Here is a 19,148-nt window from a genome sequence, read left to right on the forward strand (position 1 = left end):
CAAAAATGGAGATTTGATTTCTATTGGAAATGAATTGTGTATCTATTCAACTATCTTCTTCCCAGACCAGCACACATAGCGTCATTAATTATCTTACACACTAACATTCAGAAAGTGTACTGTACAGTAATATTATTTATTTTGAACTCTGGTTTTAGTTTGGAGTTTGTGCTGGCATTTTCGCTTTGGACAGCAACATGCGTACCTAAATAATTGGAGCAGGCGTTAATGGTTACTGAACATAAACTGTGTGGTTTTAGATAAGGTTTTATTGCTGACATTATTTTTTACAATAGATTCTTGGACATTCTAAAATTGTGTAAATTATTTCAATGAATCCGTTTTATCATCAGCATTTCCATTCAATATTTTCAATAGTTTCCTTATCACTTTAAAATTTTGCAAATTGTATAATGTGTATTGTACAAATTCGATAAATTCGTTTAACTACCAACGTGTCCTCCCTACACATTCTTCAACTTTGTATCTATCGTCCAGTTTTAGGGTTCCTCAAAAGGAAAAAGGAAACCTTATAGGATCACTTCGTTCACACACTACCTATCTGCCAAATTTCATAATTCTAGGTCAACGGGAAGTACCCTATAGGATTTCTTGGCAGACACGACAGACGGACAGACAACAAAGTGATCTTATAAGAGTTCCGTTTTTCCTAGGTTTGGTTCATTTCTACATACTCACTAAAATGACGTCACATTATGCACCTGAAAACATCAAATTACCTTGAATTTCACATTTCCCCCAAAGCTCGGCGTTCAAACATCCTTGTTTGCAAATCAGATTGATTTGCATTATTAATGCAAATATTTTGATACTGTACGCCAAGCCACAGACTACTCGGTCGTTCGGGAAATCGTAGACTAAGTAAGCATGATGCTAGTAATAAAAGAAAATCAGCTTCTAATATAATACACCCATAGTAAATGTAAAAGTATTACTAACTATAACCTTTAAACTATCTATAACCTTTTCACGGCCAATCCGGTTAGCTGATTTTGACGAAAGGTACAGAGATAAAACCTAAATCCACATGGCGACATCGCCACGGGGATTTAGGTTGAATGCCTATAAGGAATAAAAATAATAGTCATGCCTCTGTATGATGTACACTTGTCGCAAAGGAAAGCCGAGAACCTTTTAAGACGTGACGGCAAGTTGCCTTCAAAGAAAACTACCATAGATAATTCATCATCATCATCATCATCAGCCTGTGGACTTCCACTGTTGGACATAGGCCTTCCCTATAGAGCCCTCCAGCACGATGGACCGACGATATAAAGCGGCTGGCGGGAAGTGGCTGGATGAGGAACGCTGAGGACCATAGGTAATTACATTCAAAGAAAACTAACATGTGCGTAACTCATACTTGCATTACTTTGGTGAAAATGTTTTTTTGAAAGCACTCCATCCACCTCGTCCATATTTTAGTCTGCGATACTAAAACATACTATTCAATTTTTCCTCAATAATTTAGATCTACATACCTCGTTTACAGAATTTCGCAAACATTATTATCATAATATCGGTACTTTCCCTAGTATCGTTTAAACAACAATATTATTTACAATAGCTTTAGGAATGAATAATGCTTGAATTTCAAAATTGCTTGCAATTTCAAATGATTTTACACCCGCATTGCGTATTAATATACGAACGTTCGTATCTGGGTATATAAAGGGATTTGTCTTGCAGTCTATTCAAATAGAACACAGTGGAGCATCGATATCATATCGATAATCGATATTATATTCGCTTTATAAGTATTAAATACGACAATGAAGGGTGTTTTCGTTTTCTTCGCTATGATTCTAGCGTTCTTTGCTTTGACTGCATCTGCGTCTTTCTTACCTGCTGGCATTGCTGGTTAGTGGTTTTTTTAAATATTCGGATACAAGTTAGCCTTTGACTGCAATCTCACCTGGTGGTAAGTGATAATGCAGTCTAAGATGGAAGCTGGTTAACCTGGAAGGGGTATGGCATTTTTTCAAATCCATAACTAATCCTTTGGTTTCTACACGGCGTCGTCGAACGGAACGCTAAGCGCTTGGCGGCACGGCTTTGCCGGAAGGGTGGTAACTGGCCACGGCCGAAGACTCCCGTCAGCCCAAATTAACTACTTACGCAAAGATCTGGATTGTTGTAACAGACTATAGACATATTGATCCAAGATATAATTGCTAATTGTGGGTCTCATAAGAAATCTCAGAGTCGCTCAGCGGGCGATGGAGAGAGTTATGCTTAGAGTCTCTCGCATGATTAAATTAGTATTTTTCATAAGATAGTTAACTTTTTTTTTCTTTTCAGATGAAGAAGCCCTTCAACCAGAAACAGTGAGAGCTCGGAACTGCAACCCTCAGGAATGCAACCAACGTTGTCGAAGACTAAAATTCCCTGGAGGAGTCTGCGTCAAAAATAAGTGCAAATGCGATAACTTTTGAATTGCACATTGTGATGCAAAAGCTGTTTAATTTTTATTATACCTACTCAGCTCTCCTTATAACCATACACTGCTGACTAATTATAATTATTATTATACTATATTGTGAATAAATTATGATATCAAAGTAAAAAATTGTTTTTTTCTGCCGGCTACTATAAATCGGTACTATGAATGCGTAGAAGATAATAATATACTTATCAAAGATAGGTATATTTTAGTTCCATAATGTAGGTTGCTCTTATCTTACTAGCCACTTTCTTATCAACAAAGAAGTTATCATATTTATTTACGTACTAATTAATTATGTCACTATACGAGGTTCTTTCCCTCCTGTCAATGACCATTTAAAAGAAGTCCTCCTAGCGCGCTCGCCAGCGCTGTCCATACAAATGTAGTTTGATTAACATTTAAATTACTAAGCAATCAAGTTCTATAAAACTCCATAAAAATTGAGCTTAAAAGTTAAAGCAGGTCGGGGTCGCTTGGTCACGTGGCCCAGGAAATAAACCTACGGAGGAGTGTCGTTCGACAGCCCTTGCGTTATTCTTACCTCATAAGAGAGAGAAAGATAAAAAATAAGAGTTTATGCGATAGAAAGAGAGGCTTTTGTTAAATTTTAGGACGCAACACTGTGCGAACTGAACTACTGCAAGACACTACTACGTTAGTAAAAGTACAGTTTTACGATGAACAAGCTACTATTCGTAAAACTGTGGTACAAGAGTGACCACAAGTGACTGTTTATGTAAACTTCTCTGAGGAGTTATTCTTCTGAACCTTGGAGCGTACTGTTGAGAAATTTCATCCAATGTGACCTGATAGGGATGAAGACTACTAGTCAAATCAGCTACTTTTAACATAGTCAAAACGCTTGCTTAATAAGGGAGCTTGTAGGAAATACAAAGATGTGACGAGATAAACGTTAGACGTAATTTGACGTGTTTTTTTAGTTAAATCGATTGTTTTTCTAAAGAATATTAGCCATGCTAATCATGACTAATAATATCCCCCTTTCCAGATTATAGGCGATGACCTGTATGCAATGCCTGTATGTTATATTTTGACTTCACTTAAAAATATATAAACATAATTTTATTGTTTAGCGAAACGAGCGAAACTAATAAAACGCTGAGTACGTTGAGTAGGTATGGGCATATTTAAGTAATTATTATTTGCCTTCGAAGAAATATTTAGTTCAGATAATTTTGTCATAAACATAGCTGTGAGTAATTTTTATGACGTTAAATAAAACAAAATAAAATATTGAAAAAAAAAATATTTACGACTCTGATGACTACGATGTTCTGAGATAGAACTGCTTGTGTATGTCAAACCAATGAAATGGTTAAAATGATCAGTTATCAGATAGTTGTGTTGTAAACATAAGAAAAATTTTGGTTGTAGCTATATTTTTGCACACTGTCCGGGGCAGTCTGGTGGCAGTAGATTGTGAACGAGTCTAACCTTATAGGTAGGTATGTATTGATACATTTGGTTAAATAAATATGATTTGATTTGATTTATACTTTTGTTACGGAACCCTAAAATGATGATGCTGATGGTATCCGATTTCCATACCTCAAAAGGAAAACTGTAGGCCTAGAATCATCAATAGCACAAGTAAAGGAATAAATCCGAAAACCGTGAATTTGTGGTTACAGCACAAAAATAATGTATCTATGAACAAATACCTAAATACCAAGTGGGGTATCATAATATGAAAGGATTGAAAGGGCTTTACCTGTACATTCTAAAACAGGTTTTTATTTATTTTTATGATTAATAGTTTTTGATTTATTGTACAAAATGTCGGGAAAATACTCAGGCACGGAACTCTCGGTGCGCAAATCTGACTCGCACTTGGCCGGTTTTTTATTTGAATTTACGAAACATTAAATATACCTATTAAAAGCCTTAGGTATTAAGAGCATCATAAGTTGTTTATAAACATGGCCACAGGAATTTACCGTCTTGTGATATAAATAAGAAGCGACAGTTTTCATATTACCAGTCTTACTTTGACCCTAGGAGAGTAATTAAATAATTATTTCTTTATTTTTGTTCCAAAAATGAAAGGTTTTTTGTTTATATTTGCTGTTATGATGGCTTTATTTTCTTTGACTTCAGCAATGCTTGTCGGTAAGAATTTTAAATTACCTATATTTATATATATTTAGATTTTCCAGAATAAAAAGTAACTTATATCAAAGACGTCAAAATCGGTTAAACGGATGGATCGTGAAAAGCAGATAGACAAATAGACAGACAGACATTGAGTCCACTTTCATCGACTGCATTCTCACCGTTTATTTAACGAATATACTCGTAAATCTAGACTAGCTACATATATTATATTGTCTGTTTGTTTGTTTCTGTATGTTTGCCTGCTAGCTTTTTACGTCTTCTACTAGATTTTGATGAAATTTGGTACAGAGATAGCTTACATCGCGGGGACTAACATCAGATACTTTTTACTCCGGTTTTTTTTATCGTATTTATTTACTTAAGGGTTCCCACGGGACTTTACAAAACCTAAATCTACACTATCTATAGCGCTCTCTCTGTTATGTAATCCCATACGATAGAGCCAAAAATCTCAGCTGGCGCTAACCATTTTGAGTCACCAACCGATCACAAATAAAACTATGTTTTCTAATTGAATTTCGAATATTTTTTTTTTATATTTTCGAAATATATTTCGAATGTTTTTTGAAAACAGGTTTGTGATTGATTCGTTTCAGAGCCTAAAGATGCTGTCCTGGAAAGGGCAAAGCGCGAAGATTGTGACTACCGTGAATGTGACCGATTTTGCAGAAGAATCGGTCTTCCCGGGGGAGCCTGCATCAAGAATAAGTGCGATTGCGATAGATTTTGATGTTACATGACATCGCCTACGCCTCTTTAGCCCTAAAGCTTCATTTACGCCAGAGCGACATAGTGCGACATTGCAGCGAGACACAGATCCGAATGGTACAATCATTTAAACTTGTAGAAAGAATCGTCGGCAGACTGACGCACCGTAATATTCCAATTCTAATCAAAGTGTGTATTAGTATAAAGTAGACTGCTCGCTAAAATTAATGTTTCTATTTGTCGCATGCTGTTGCTCCGGCGTATAACAACTCTTAGAATACAAAATAATTAAGTAAATATAATTATAAGATATAGTATATATACATTATACATGTAGTATGAACTGTAGATGCGATTTATTTTAATCCTCATTTTTTTCGAAATGAATCTTTTTATTGATAAATAATTTTGACAGACTGCATATATTTAATAAAACAAGTAATTGAAAAAGTTTTCAAACCCCCCGAAAATGGTTTGTACTGCATTTTTACAAAGCTCACATTAAAGCGCATATAATCTGCCATTTTGTGTTTTTTTTATGTAGATAAGATAAGATAATTTATTTGCAAGAAAGTTGGTACAATAAGATTGAAATTTATGATTAGAGGCCTTAACTTTCTACTAGCTACCCAGTGACACTCGCACCATGAAGACGAATCCAATTATTTATCAAAATCGGTTGAGCCGTTGAGTAAATAATATTATTACTTACTATGTTATTAGGTATTACGCATTAGTCAAGAAATCCCCTGTGACTTTTAACATTTAACACGATTTTGTTATCCTAATAGTCATGATATAATTATAGCCATTTGATATCATGTTCAAAGATATAGGGGAAAGTACCCTAAATATACCTACACTACTAGACGGATCGGACTGTGGCATACTGATAGGTATTATGACGTAAACATTCGCTAAGAAAGGATTTTTGAAAATTCAAACCCAAAGGGGGTAAAAAAAGGTGTGTGGTGTAATGCACACGGACGAAGTCGCGGTCATAAGCTAGTTTGTATCATAAAAGGCAAGCCTTTTATTCATTTTACTGGCTGACGTAATTTCGTCGCGTGAATTTAGGTTTTGAAAATCCCGTGGGAACTGGAAAAAAAGTAGTCTGTGTCACTCTCCATTCTTTGACTATATTACATCCATGCAAAAAGTTTCGTCAATTCATTGCTCATTTGCTGCGTAATTGAAGAACAAACCAACCACGTCATGCCAGTATCAATAGCAAGTATAAAGTATATAGTACTTCACACAAGGGATATTTTATTTAAGCTTCCTTTACGCCGTCGTAACAATCAAAGGAGTGTAATCGCAATTCGCGTCAGGTACGGCGCAGTTCACACATGATTTGCAGGCGGCGTGACAAGCGATACAATCACTAGTGTCACGCTCCATAGGGGTTTGATTTTCTGTTGTCACTTTAGCTTGTTACCTTTACCAGTACAACTATTGCGTGTAAATGCCAAGACTTGCCCAGTTTTAGGCCACTCTTATGTTTACTTACTAACACAATCAAAATTCTATCTCAAAGAACGTAAAACTATGTCAATTGCTAAGCAATCATAGCAGTGGCAACTGGCATGCGATCTTAATCTCAATGGCATGAGAGCCGATGCAGCTCTTTTGAAGAAAGCTATTTTTGTTCAGATATAAGTTGAAGATTTAGAAAAATATCAAAGATATTTAATTAATAACTAAAGGGACTTCTTATAATAATTTATTTTAGTTATTATATTATATTTTTTAAGGTTTTTAGTTTTAGTTTCATTGTTTTAATAATTTAGATTTTAGATGTTCTGAAACTTGACTTTAAAAATATCATTTTACCACCGTTGTTTGCATAGAAACATTGCATATATAGTTGTCAAAAATAAAAAATCCTGCATTGGTTTCGAATGGAAACACACGCGATGTTTTTCAGAGCACGCCTATCAATCTAACATTCGGTGAAATTGGCACTTCAGTCACGGCCCGGCCGAGCTACGCATTCCTCTCGAAAAATATTACATTCCCTCTCTACATGTCTCTTTCTAGTTTGAATGTTATGATGGAACTCTGTAGGGTTGTCCGGGCGTTTTATTTGAACAGGATTTTTTATTTAGATTGGAACAAGTTAGCTCTTAGCTGAGATCTCACTGTGGTAAGTGATGATCTAGTCTAAGTTAGAAGTGATATCCCTAACTGGCTTCTACGCAGCTTTATACTACGAATAGAACGCTAAGTTGTCTGGCGAAACGGCTTTGCTATGGTAGGGTGGTAACTGGTAACTAGCCTCGGCCAAAGGTACCCACCAAACCAGACTAGAGCTATAGAACCAATTAAGAAATTATCGGCCTACTATCACGTCGTATAAGACCACACCACTTGGTAACCAACTAGTGTGCTTACCAATTGGTAAAATTTTACTGAATCAAAATCGCTACTGCGTTAATAAATTAATGTAACTGTAAGAAGTCTCTCAAAATTTAAGCTGCAAGTATATAAATATGTCAGTTAATCCGTTTATCGTTTTAATTACGATTGAACCTTTCGTCTGTCTAAATCATCATCTGAAAAGGTAATTTACAAATTATACGACACAAGTAGGTATAGCGGGACCGAGGGTAAAAGCTAGTGTTGGAAGCGAAAGAGTACAATCCCCCGTATGTTTATAATAAAGTAAGCAAAATTCTGAGCGGGGATGTCGTCGCAATAAAAGAGGACAATATTTGCCTACGAATTTCCTTTGTAATATAACATTTTTGTCGTGGTTCGTGCAGTATACAAAATACGGTTACATTAACTTATTCTTATTGTATGGTGTGGCACTCGATTTCATACGAGAATATGCCGCCAACTTGAACTCGACATTTGTAAGCCTTTTTAACCCCCGACCCAAAAAGAGGGGTGTTATAAATTTGACGTGTGTATCTGTGTATCGGTCTGTGGCATCGTAGCTCCTAAACTAATGGACCGATTTTAATTTAGTTTTTTTAAGATTTTTTTTTGTGTCTGCAAATTAATAAATTTTAAAAAAAGCAATTTTAATAAAACCTCAAATAATAATAACAACTTACTAGGTACATTAACCGAACCTCGTCTTTTATGAAACGTGATAAAAAATACATCGAGAGACTGTCGAAAATATTTTAAACTTTCATTTTATGAGTGGATAAAGACACAATCTATGCTGATAAGTCCATAAAGTTTTTAATCTCGTCTGGGATGACTAGCTAAGCTTTGGATTACATTCCACCGATAGGGCACGTACGGGATTTAGTTTATCGAAATATTGTCATTGTTTATTTAAGTAGTGAGAAAAATACTAGCTTTCTTTATTTTATAAGCCGAACCGTTTCCTGGAACAGTTCTTACAGCGGTTACGCACTCATCCGATCCGAATCCGTGAAAATACGAAAAACTCGCATTGAATTCGGATATTGTTTACCCAAACTCTGATCCAAAAAAAAGCTCTTCAGTGGACATCTTTGACATATCTAAGTCATTATGTCCGATTTGAATCCGAGGCACATCCGAGATATTCGCACGCATGACGGAGAGATATCGAATGAAGGAAGTCGGATCTAGTGCGTAAGCTACCATACAAATAATAATTCTATGACTAATATAACTATACTTCGGAACGTATTTTCACGGACTCTGTCCGGATGAGTACGTAACCACACTATCATAGTAATTTCGATTCTGGAGTCCAGTTACCTGATCAATTATACTAATATTATTTACTTAATGATGCCTGCGACTTCGATCGTGTGGATTTAGCTTTTTCAACAACCCGTGGGAGCTCATTGAGTTTTCGAGATAAAAAGTCTATGTAACTCTCCAGGTCCCTTACTACATCCTTGCAAAAAATCACGCCAATTGGTTGCTCCATTGAGCGTGATTGGAGGACAAACCAAGAAAACAAATATACACTCGTAGTTATAACACTAGTATGGTTAAGTAAGGGTTGTAAATGGAATCTAGATTTGATGATTTACAAAAGCTTGAAAAAACTTGAATAAAAATTAACTTTAAATGTCATTTTAGTGCCATGTAGTCTAAGCTTTACATTTTTCAGACGGTTTTTGACCCTGAAGAAGCTTCACAATGTAATTTGATTTAGTAATTGTTCCTATGTTCTTTTAAAATTGTTAACAGGGCTCTCTCCGTCACTCACTTCATACAATCGTAGTTCCAATTTCTACAGACATATTCTAGAAAATAATATCTGTGTCTGTGGTGTTTTAGATTTTTCTAAAAATACGTAGTTTTAAAATTACAGGGGCTCAAAGATTTGTATGTAAATTTTTAAGACCGCTTAACTTTGAAACCGAATATTTTAACAAAAATCTGGAAAACCACAGACATAGATATTAGTTTCTAGAATATATCTGCAAAATTTCATGGACTTTGGTTGCTTAATATTCAAATGAAATTGGAACTACGTTTGTATGAAGCGAGTGACGAAGAGACCCCTCTTAAAAGATATGCTGGAGCATAGAGATAGTATATGGAGCTTCGATGCTTGTCTTATTTACTTTAAGTTGTCAACTGCAGTGTTGCTAGTGTTTTACAAAGTTCGCGTATTCTTTGCGCCTGTCTTGTTGGCTTTAAGTTTAAAATCACTAACATGGATTCATTTTATAAAAAATGCCACTGTATCTATGCGCCTCCAAGGCAAGTTTTTTTTTATTTTAAATGTGATTTTAGTATAGAATAGGTACCTACTTATGTACTTGTAACTTATCCACTTTACAGAATTTACAGGTTTGCAAAGGTTTACTAAAGCAATCTTCTAATAAAAACCTTTTTTATTCCATTACAAATCAGCGCTTGACTGAGATTTCTGTCTCACTTAGTGGTAAGTGATGATACAGTCTAAGATGGAAGCGGGCTAACATTGAAGGGGTATGGTAGTTTTATTCAACAAATACTACTTATCAGTTTCTACACGGCATTGTATCGCAACGCTTAATCTGTGGCTTAATCGCTTGGTTACTCGGCTATGCTGGTAGTGGGTAAGTATTCACGACAGAAACCTCCCACTCGACTAGAACAAACACAGTTTAGAAATAATATAATTTGGAATAACCTCTGCCAGGAATCGAACCCGGGACCTACCTACTTTGCTTTGCTTAACATAAAACCAAGCTGCATACTAAAGTAAGGTAGGTACGCACCACGGACCAATCATCATTAATTTCATGTACCTAACTACTAGTAAAACCACATAATTCTAGAAAAATAAAAGGCCCGGTACTTTTCCCTCCAGTATCCTTTTACGCATATAATACAAGCAAAACACTGCGAGTACACCAAACATTATAAAGTATAATGAAAGCGTAATACAAAAATAATATTACGGTTTTATATAAAGCTTATTCGAATTACGCTCCACTTTTATAAAAATTTCGCCAAACATGTAACTTATTTAGGCACATCAAAGCGCCGTCTCCTTTCAATTTAACTCCGAAATTTCCTTTTACCTAAACATGAACAGACAGGGAGACTCTGAATTAAAAATATTTACATAATTTAAGCATCGCAGGTGTTGCAGGTGCCTCCTAAAAGGGTAAAAAAATCCCCCAGCCCCATCTCGGCGGCCATTTTTGCTGAAAATGAGCCAAGGTGAGAATATTTTTTTGTCGCTCCCATCCACGTTGCTTTATCATTTTTAATCTTGTGTTATTAGCTTGGAAAGTCTTAAAGCTTTTTAAGTAAATTTTACCCAAAAACCACATTTTTAGGGTACCGCAACCAAGGGAGCTATGACTAAATCTCTGCCGTCTGTCTTTCTGTCAATCCGTTCGTTTGTCTATCACCAGGTTGTATACATTATGAATCGTAGTAGGTAGAGAAGATAGCTGAAATTATTGCAGTGTATTATTTGCGGAATCTCGCAGACAGTGCTAGACATTTCTATTGCCAAATAAATTGCGATTCCCGGCAGGCAGGGGTTTGGAATTTTATAGTTTCTTTTCTGGTCTGGTCTGGTGAGAGGCTTCGGCCGTGGCTAGTTACCACCCTACCGGCAAAGCCGTGCCGCCAAGCAATTTACGTACGTTCCGGTTCGATGCCGTGTAGAAACCAAAAGTTAAGGGTTTAATAAACACTGCCATACCCCTTCCAGGTTAACCCACTTTCATCTTAGACTGCATCATCACTTACCACCAGGTGAGATTACAGTCAATGGCTAACTAGTACCCACCTGAATTTAAAAAAAAATTCAAATGGCCACTATGCAAATTAAAAAAAGTAAGTACAAAATATAACCACGTATAGTGTTATTATAATCCTAAGGAACCTGTTTTTGACGAGAGATTATTAATTTGAGCTTGTAATTTCTTATTCACACTTACTATGTTAGAAACATGTTACAAGGTACATAGTATAACCTCTGATTACATTGTGTTAGTTCCGTAGCTAGTGTTTGTGTAAACAAGTTCTGACGAGTGTTTGCCGACTTTGTTGTTCGAAACTTCCTGTATCGAGCCAATTTTATACTAGAATACCTGGAGTATCATAAATATTATAGTGGACTATTTGAGGAATATATTGAAGTGGTAGATAGTATTCCGGGGGCAGAACCGTAAAAGTACCCGTACTTCGGTATATTAGTAGGAAACACATGCATTGCCAGACACTTCGTGGCAACCATAGGGTGGCTTCCAAAATCGATGGTGGCAACCGCCTTTCAATAAATATTAAAAAAAACCGGCCGTGCGAGTCAGACTCGCGCACTGAGGGTTCATATGATACCCCACTTGGTATAGTTATCTTACTTTGAAAATTGAAATTTTGCTATAAGACCTACCTACCTACCTTTCAAGTTTCTAGGTCAACGGGAAGTACCCTATAGGTTTCTTGGCAGACACGACGGACAGACAGACAAACAGACAGACAACAAAGTGATCCTATAAGGGTTCCGTTTTTCCTTTTAAGGTACGGAACCCCTTAAAATCAACTTTATGCTTTGACGTCAGATTTTATGTCTTTGCTACCATGTTCCAACCTGCATAGTCGCTGATCGTTCCTCCCTGTGTTGGGGACAATACGCAGAGAAACTTTCAGCTTTTATAAAATAACGAAGGTTCGACCTTAGCGGGCTCTCTCTCTCTCTATGACCCTTTTGTTCCAAAGACGTCTCCCTGACGCGGCGCCTGTGACAAGAACAAACGCCTGTAAACTGATCCTTGTTTGTATAGGCTGTAGGCGTATTTAGTTTACTTTACGCAAGATAAACCTTGCGGGGTTTTATACAACACACAGACAAACAACCGCATTTCGTTGTTTCGACAGTTTAGACCTTTTTCTCAGTACGAAATCGAACATGGCTGCAAAATTCCTCATTGCCTGAAAAAGACCAAAGTTTTTGAACAGTGCGTGTTGTCAGTGATGATATATGGATCCAAATACATGGTCGCTAACTATGGGTCTCATAAGAAGAATCCGTACCTCGGAAACCTAAAACAAAGTAATCGACAAGCGGGTTGCAAAGCTAAAGTGGCAATAAGCGGGGCACATAGTTTGAAAAACGTATTGCAGAATGGCGACAATTATTATTATTAATAGTACCTAGTACCTACCTACTATTCACATAGTATTGTAAAATACTCGTAGGACTTTGTCACACTAAAATCTAGCACTTCATAAAGATAAACCATATTTCAAGCCGGATCGCGTCACGAAAATTCCTGTAATAATTTGTGCGGCTTTCATTTGCTTAAATATCAGCCAATTATTCAAAAGTACGAACTTTGTTAACAGATAGTTTGACTTTGCTGGTTCATTATAGCTACTTGTACTATTTGAGCAGAATTACTAAAAGTTGAGTCCAGATCATAATAACATGTGATGAAACATGATTCTATAACATGTCTCATGGCTTTATAATATTTTTATTAAAGCAATGACGGTAAAATGTTCCATAATCTGAACGCACCAATTTGTTACTGGATGATACCGGCGACTTCGTCCGCATAGATTTAGGTTTATTTTTTAAACCCTCGGAACTCTTTGAGTTGATTAAAGGACGTACCAAACAACAAACACACTTTCACTTTTATAATACATATAAATATAATAGGGGATTAGTTTTCGGAGGTAATAAAACATCGTCGTTGCGTAAGTGGGTGGGAATACATTAAAACATGTAAAGAAGTAAAGTGTAAAAACTCCAAATGTTCCCAGTTTAAAACTACCCCTCCAGCGATAAGCTGTTAAAGCAAACAAGTATATTTACTAAGCAAATTTGTCCACCCCAAAGCCTAGATGTATTACCAGGGATATACACTCATTGGCCAGGAGCTAGTGATACATTTTGATCTAATTCTGATTTTCAAGAAAACTTAAAATATTACAGGACTAGCTGAGGCCCGCGACTTCGTCCGCGTGGATTTAGGGTGTTACAATGCCGTAGGAACTCTTAATTTTCCGGGATAAAAAGTAGCCTATGTCACTCTCCAGTTTTTCAACTATATCCATGCCAATCCGTGGCTCCATTGCGGCGTGATTGAAAGGCAAGCAAACAAACAAACAAACAAACAAACACACTTTCATATTTACAATAATATTAGTATGATATCCAGTGGTTCCCTGTTTAATGTTGCCTGTCTACCTAACGCAACGCTTTCTGGTACAAAGTCACTTTTCTAGTACCAACATCTATTATTTTATGTGTCCTGCCCAATGTCACTTCAGCTTTGCAACCCGTACGTCGGTTGATCTGGTTCTCCTCATTCCTGATTTTGATCAAGAAGAAAAACTCTAACCCTATGACTGGAGCTCTCTCCGTCACCCACTGAGTGACTCTGAGATTTCTAAGGAGGCCAAGAGTTACCCACCATATCTTGGATTCATATATCGTCGCTGGTATTTGAATTCTATACAGAAAAATTATTATTAGTATTAATCTTTACTAACCAGCGACAATTTTTTAAAGAATATTAGCCATGCTAATCATGACTAATACTCCTTTCCTCTCTAATTATGCGTAAAGCTTGTGCTAGGAGTGGGTACGACAATAGCGCAACGGGTGGGATTTGAACCGCCAACCTTTCGGAATTCAGTCCGCTCCTCAACCGTTGAGCTATCGAGGCTCTATGGCTCTAAAACTCTATGTCATCACTGGCAATACGCATTGTTTGAGGACTTTATACAAAGGTGTGATCAATTGCCTTTTCAAAATTCCCACTAACTCCCGGTCTATCATAGAGTGTAATAAAGAGAAAGCGTAGAGTAATCCGGATTACGTCACGAAAATTTCCGTCCGTCCTGCATTTGCTTAAATACGAGCGAACATAGAGATTATGCAAGTTACGCGAATTGCTGCCTACTACCATTGATATGCATCAACCGACATCACAGAATACTAGTAGGTATTCTCTAGCTCGATGTCGTGATGGTCATTGCTGAGTATCGCAACCCCATCCATTAATTTACAATGATAGTGGTTTTCTTGGCATAACAATACAGTAAACACTCATAATTTGCATTAAGTACTTATTAAATTTATTTATTACCTACCAGCTCGCTGCTGAGCATGAGTCTCTTCTTAGAATGAGAAGGGTTTGGCCGTAGTACGCTGGCCAAGTACACACTGGCAGACTTCACATGCCTATGAGAATATTGTGGAAAACTATCTCTCAGGCAGGCAGGAAAGAAAAGATCGTGACAAAAACCTGCGCATCAAAAAGTTGAGACAAAAACATATTGTTATGCTCTTACAAAAAATACCAAACCGCTACGTGCAAGTCCAACCAAACAAATATAGATTGTTTTGCTATATTCCAAATCATATTCTTATGGGTATTTTACCTAACTTGTTAATTTTTTTCGACGCTTCAAGAAAATGCTGTCACTTTTATTGGTCAAGTTTCTTATGACCTGTGCATCTTTGATTTCTTATATCAATGCCTTCAACTAGAGCTTAATTTAGCCGCGAGTAATTGAAAACTGACTAACTTTTGCTCGACGCTGGGCAATGCGCAACGCTTGCAGTCGGCAGTTTAAGCCAAATTATTGCTTCTGAATAAAGTTGTATGCTCCCGTAGCTCTGATATTATTCACTGCATTATTAGGGTTCCGTGCGCGAAGGGTGCCAACGGGACCCTTACTAAGCCTCCGCTGTCCGTCCGTCCGTCCGTCTGTCAGCGGGCTGTATTTCGTGAACCGTGATTGATATAGAGTTAAAATTTTCACCAGACAAGACAAGACCAAAGACAATTTAGAAGTTATTAATTCCCAAATTGCTAGATGGAGGTCATCGAGCAGGTGCGGGAGAAGCCCTCAAATGGTGCAACTGGTTTAAAACTATTTTTTAATAACCAGATATTATGCTATTTTTATACCCATTCGGAGTTGTAACCCGTTTTTCTTCAACTCTGGCGCAACCAATCTGCGTAACTTGTCAAAACTCGCGATTGAAGTTGCCTCAAAATTAAAAAAATATTTTCTAGGTAGGGCATTTATTTAAAAATGACATATTTTTAAATGGTTAAAAAAAACTCCAAGAATTACAATTCATCATTTAATATCAAAAGTTCAAAAATCTCATTCTCACAATTCTTTTGAGCAATACAGTTTTCATTAGCTTTAATAAAAGTAGGTAAATACAAATAGGTACTTAGCTATAATAGATAAAATTTAATAATATCATCGCTCTAAATTCTTTGACATAATATTTATGGTAAACAATATTAATTTTAGCCTAATATTAATTTTAAATCTAACTCATTGAGGTAAACTTCCGTGGTCGCAGCTGAAGCGACTGACGCGCGACATCCATGCCGCGGCTGACGCACTACACCATCACTATTACAACACCATGAAAATGAAAATTTGAATATGATGCAAAATGATAGAAACCTAAGCAAAATACTACAAAACATAATTAAACTTCAATTCTAAAGAGTGTGGCAGGCGGGGATATTGTTTACTTTTGTTTGTTCCCGGCTAAGATATTTTAGGCTTTTGCGTGGGTTTCTTTTTAACCCCCGACCCAAAAAGAGGGGTGTTATAAGTTTGACGTGTGTATCTGTGTATCTGTGTGTCTGTGTATCTGTGTATCTGTGTATCTGTGTATCTGTCTGTGGCATCGTGGCGCCTAAACGAATGAACCGATTTTAATTTAGTTTTTTTTGTTTGAAAGGTGGCTTGATCGAGAGTGTTCTTAGCTATAATCTAAAAAAATTGGTTCAGCCGTTTAAGAGTTATCAGCTCTTTTCTAGTTTTCTTGTAGAAAAGAAGGTTAGATAACCGTCAGGTTCATAATATTATGTCAATAGAGAAATGTCAAGCTGTCAAGATGGACGTTGCCTAAATACATAATTATTTATTTGAAAATGATGTTTTGGAAAACTCAAATACTTTGGATCGTCGGGGGTGTTATAAATTTTTAATTTACACTTGTTTATTTAATAATCAATTTTAATTTCAAGCATTTCTTTTTATTTTTTCATGAATATCATAAATCTTTTTGCAAAACTGTAAATAATCCCACGGTAATTTTAAAAACCTATTCATGAAAAAAATCTACCTTCATTGCTGTTCGCATTTTTTTTTCAAACTCACTATGGGCGTACGCCAACAATTTTTTTGATAGGTACATACATACGTTATATACTTCCTAAAAACGTTACCCACCTTCTGGTACATTAGGTAAAAAAGGCCGTTTGCCGTGGCGACGACCCACGGAAATTCCCCTTAACGTCTTTGTACATAGCGATTATTTCCCTTGCATTTGCAACCCGACTAAAATGAGCTCTGCAAATGCAATCATAATCATAACCGTTTATTTTGCTAGAATACAATGATACAGTTTCAGCTTATTTTTTTTTTTCTTTAATCTGGCTTTACTCTGATTAGCCAATGTCAAGTTTGTGATATTTTCAAGTTATTGAATTTATACAAGTATGGACTCCGTCTGCGCCGGCGCCCGCCGACATACGCGCGGCGTCCCTTTAGAGCGCTTCCCAGTCAGTTCCACCACCAAAAAACACCAACAAACACAAAAACCAGCCACTCTTAACAAAAAAAAACACTCCAAACAAGCACAGCACGCGCGCCAGCAAACGCCATCGCAGACGAAGTCCCGCTTATTTTAAATATGTTTTTCTCTTTTAGCGCTGTTGATAATTTATTGTGAATCGCTTGTTAAACTCATCATATGCAGGCTCTTGAATTCCTTTACTTCAGATTACAGATACATTGAAATGTATGTGTAATCTGTCGATAAGTAGCTTAGAAATGTTGTTATTTTTGAAAAAAGTCCACACAATTTTTGACAAATAACAACGTTGCTAAGTACCTAACTTACTAAAGGATTACAGATAGATCGAATATGGAAAACGGACGTTAAACATGCTATAATTTGCCAATCAACTACCAAGAGCGCGTGTTTTATAAAAACGCTAGTCTGAAACCGCTCTTAGTTGCGTCTGATGCGATTCAACTGTACTTGAAAATATCGCTATGTTCAAAGACACGTATTAAAGTTACGTCCACATTCGATGTGTATTCGTTGATCCTTACAATATTCAATCACGAGACAATAGAACAAGGCCGGCAGGCCGCCAACTTTGGTATATAATATACTTATAAGTAATCTGCCCAGAACTTAACTAATTCATATTTACATGGCTCTTCGGCAGACTATCACAATAATACTAAAACAAATTATCAGAAGTCCTATACCACAGAACAACGCCACAATAATAACAAATCAATTAAAAAATCTATTATGTACACATGTTATTATAGGCGTAGGTAATTATATTTTTTATTCCACCGAAAGTAAATTTTTGGCCCAAGTCAAAGTCAAATATACGGCGCTCGGCAAACATTTGCCCAACGAAGATAAGCACAATACAAAATATTGGTTTTGACGAATCGTTCATCCGATATTTTGCCAAAGCCGAATACGCGACCGAAAGAACTTTTTCGGTGGCTATTACTGCCTACCCACAAAATTTAACACCGCGGCAAATAAAGCGGTGACCGAAAAGCCGAAGAAGATCGCCAATTGCGGTGAAGATAAGAACACTCACACATTCTTTTATGCCCGCTCTTCATCTCACCATCCGTGATCGGCTAGAAAAACTCATCCATCCTGCTTTCCACGCCGTTCGCAGGCTTTCGTAGCGCAAGTGAAGAGTGGTATAACATTTTTCTTTAGAATAGAATAGAATAAATAGATTTTTGAGTCGCTATCGTAAGACGGTGCGATGTATGATGATATCATCCAAAAAACTACTATTGGAACTATATTCTAAAGCACTTTCTTTTTCTAAATATGGACCGAACATGCGTGTGGTATCAGTAGAAATACGGTAATACCTGGCCAGTACAGCGGAAAGTTTGTGGGTAGGCTCTTAACGAAAATTTGTCTAGTCCCTTAAATAATTTAAAAGTAAATATTACACTACGCTTCCAATTTACTTTGACTAGTATGTCGGGACACCTCGGCGGAGTCATCTCGTTTCGCGTTGTCACTCAATACTGGTCGAGCTGAAAATTGATTGCTTTTTTATTTTTGTTGTAAACTTCATTCAGGAGGAATCTACCATTTTTCTTTTTTTTTTATGAAAAAAGCAATTGCGCTATTCACAGAAAAAATAAAGGGGATTTTACGGATACAATTCTTGTGCCATTTTTTTATAAAAATAGCGAGAAACGGTTGTTTTCTGAATTAACTCGACAGGGAATCGGATTTTTGAAAATTTTTGGCAAGAGATAACTGACTGATTCGATGACTAATTTGCAAAAGGCTATAAAGTCGTAGTATCGATATTTCGACGATTACGTTTTCATAAAGAATTTATTAAGTAACTGCAATTATCGAGAGAATTTT

At 36.4% G+C, this 19,148-nt stretch overlaps 1 protein-coding gene and 1 long non-coding RNA gene across 2 annotated transcripts in view; one reads left to right on the plus strand and one right to left on the minus strand.

Moving 5' to 3' along the window:
* The first annotated feature begins 4,426 nt into the window (after nt 1–4,426).
* LOC123866521 lies at nt 4,427–5,277 on the plus strand. Its single transcript, XR_006796214.1, has 2 exons — nt 4,427–4,597; nt 5,200–5,277. It is a non-coding gene; the product is annotated as an uncharacterized LOC123866521 (long non-coding RNA).
* A 12,121-nt stretch (nt 5,278–17,398) lies between these two features.
* The window catches only part of LOC123866533 (nose resistant to fluoxetine protein 6), a 55,278-nt gene continuing 53,528 nt past the window's right edge, over nt 17,399–19,148 (minus strand). The window contains exon 12 of the mRNA XM_045908177.1: nt 17,399–18,805. Coding sequence (XP_045764133.1) covers nt 18,720–18,805 — 86 coding nt within the window. The 3' untranslated portion in view covers nt 17,399–18,719. The remainder of the gene's footprint in view (nt 18,806–19,148) is intronic.

Source organism: Maniola jurtina, chromosome 6 (assembly GCF_905333055.1).
Source record: "Maniola jurtina chromosome 6, ilManJurt1.1, whole genome shotgun sequence".
NCBI classification, from domain to species: domain Eukaryota; kingdom Metazoa; phylum Arthropoda; class Insecta; order Lepidoptera; family Nymphalidae; genus Maniola; species Maniola jurtina.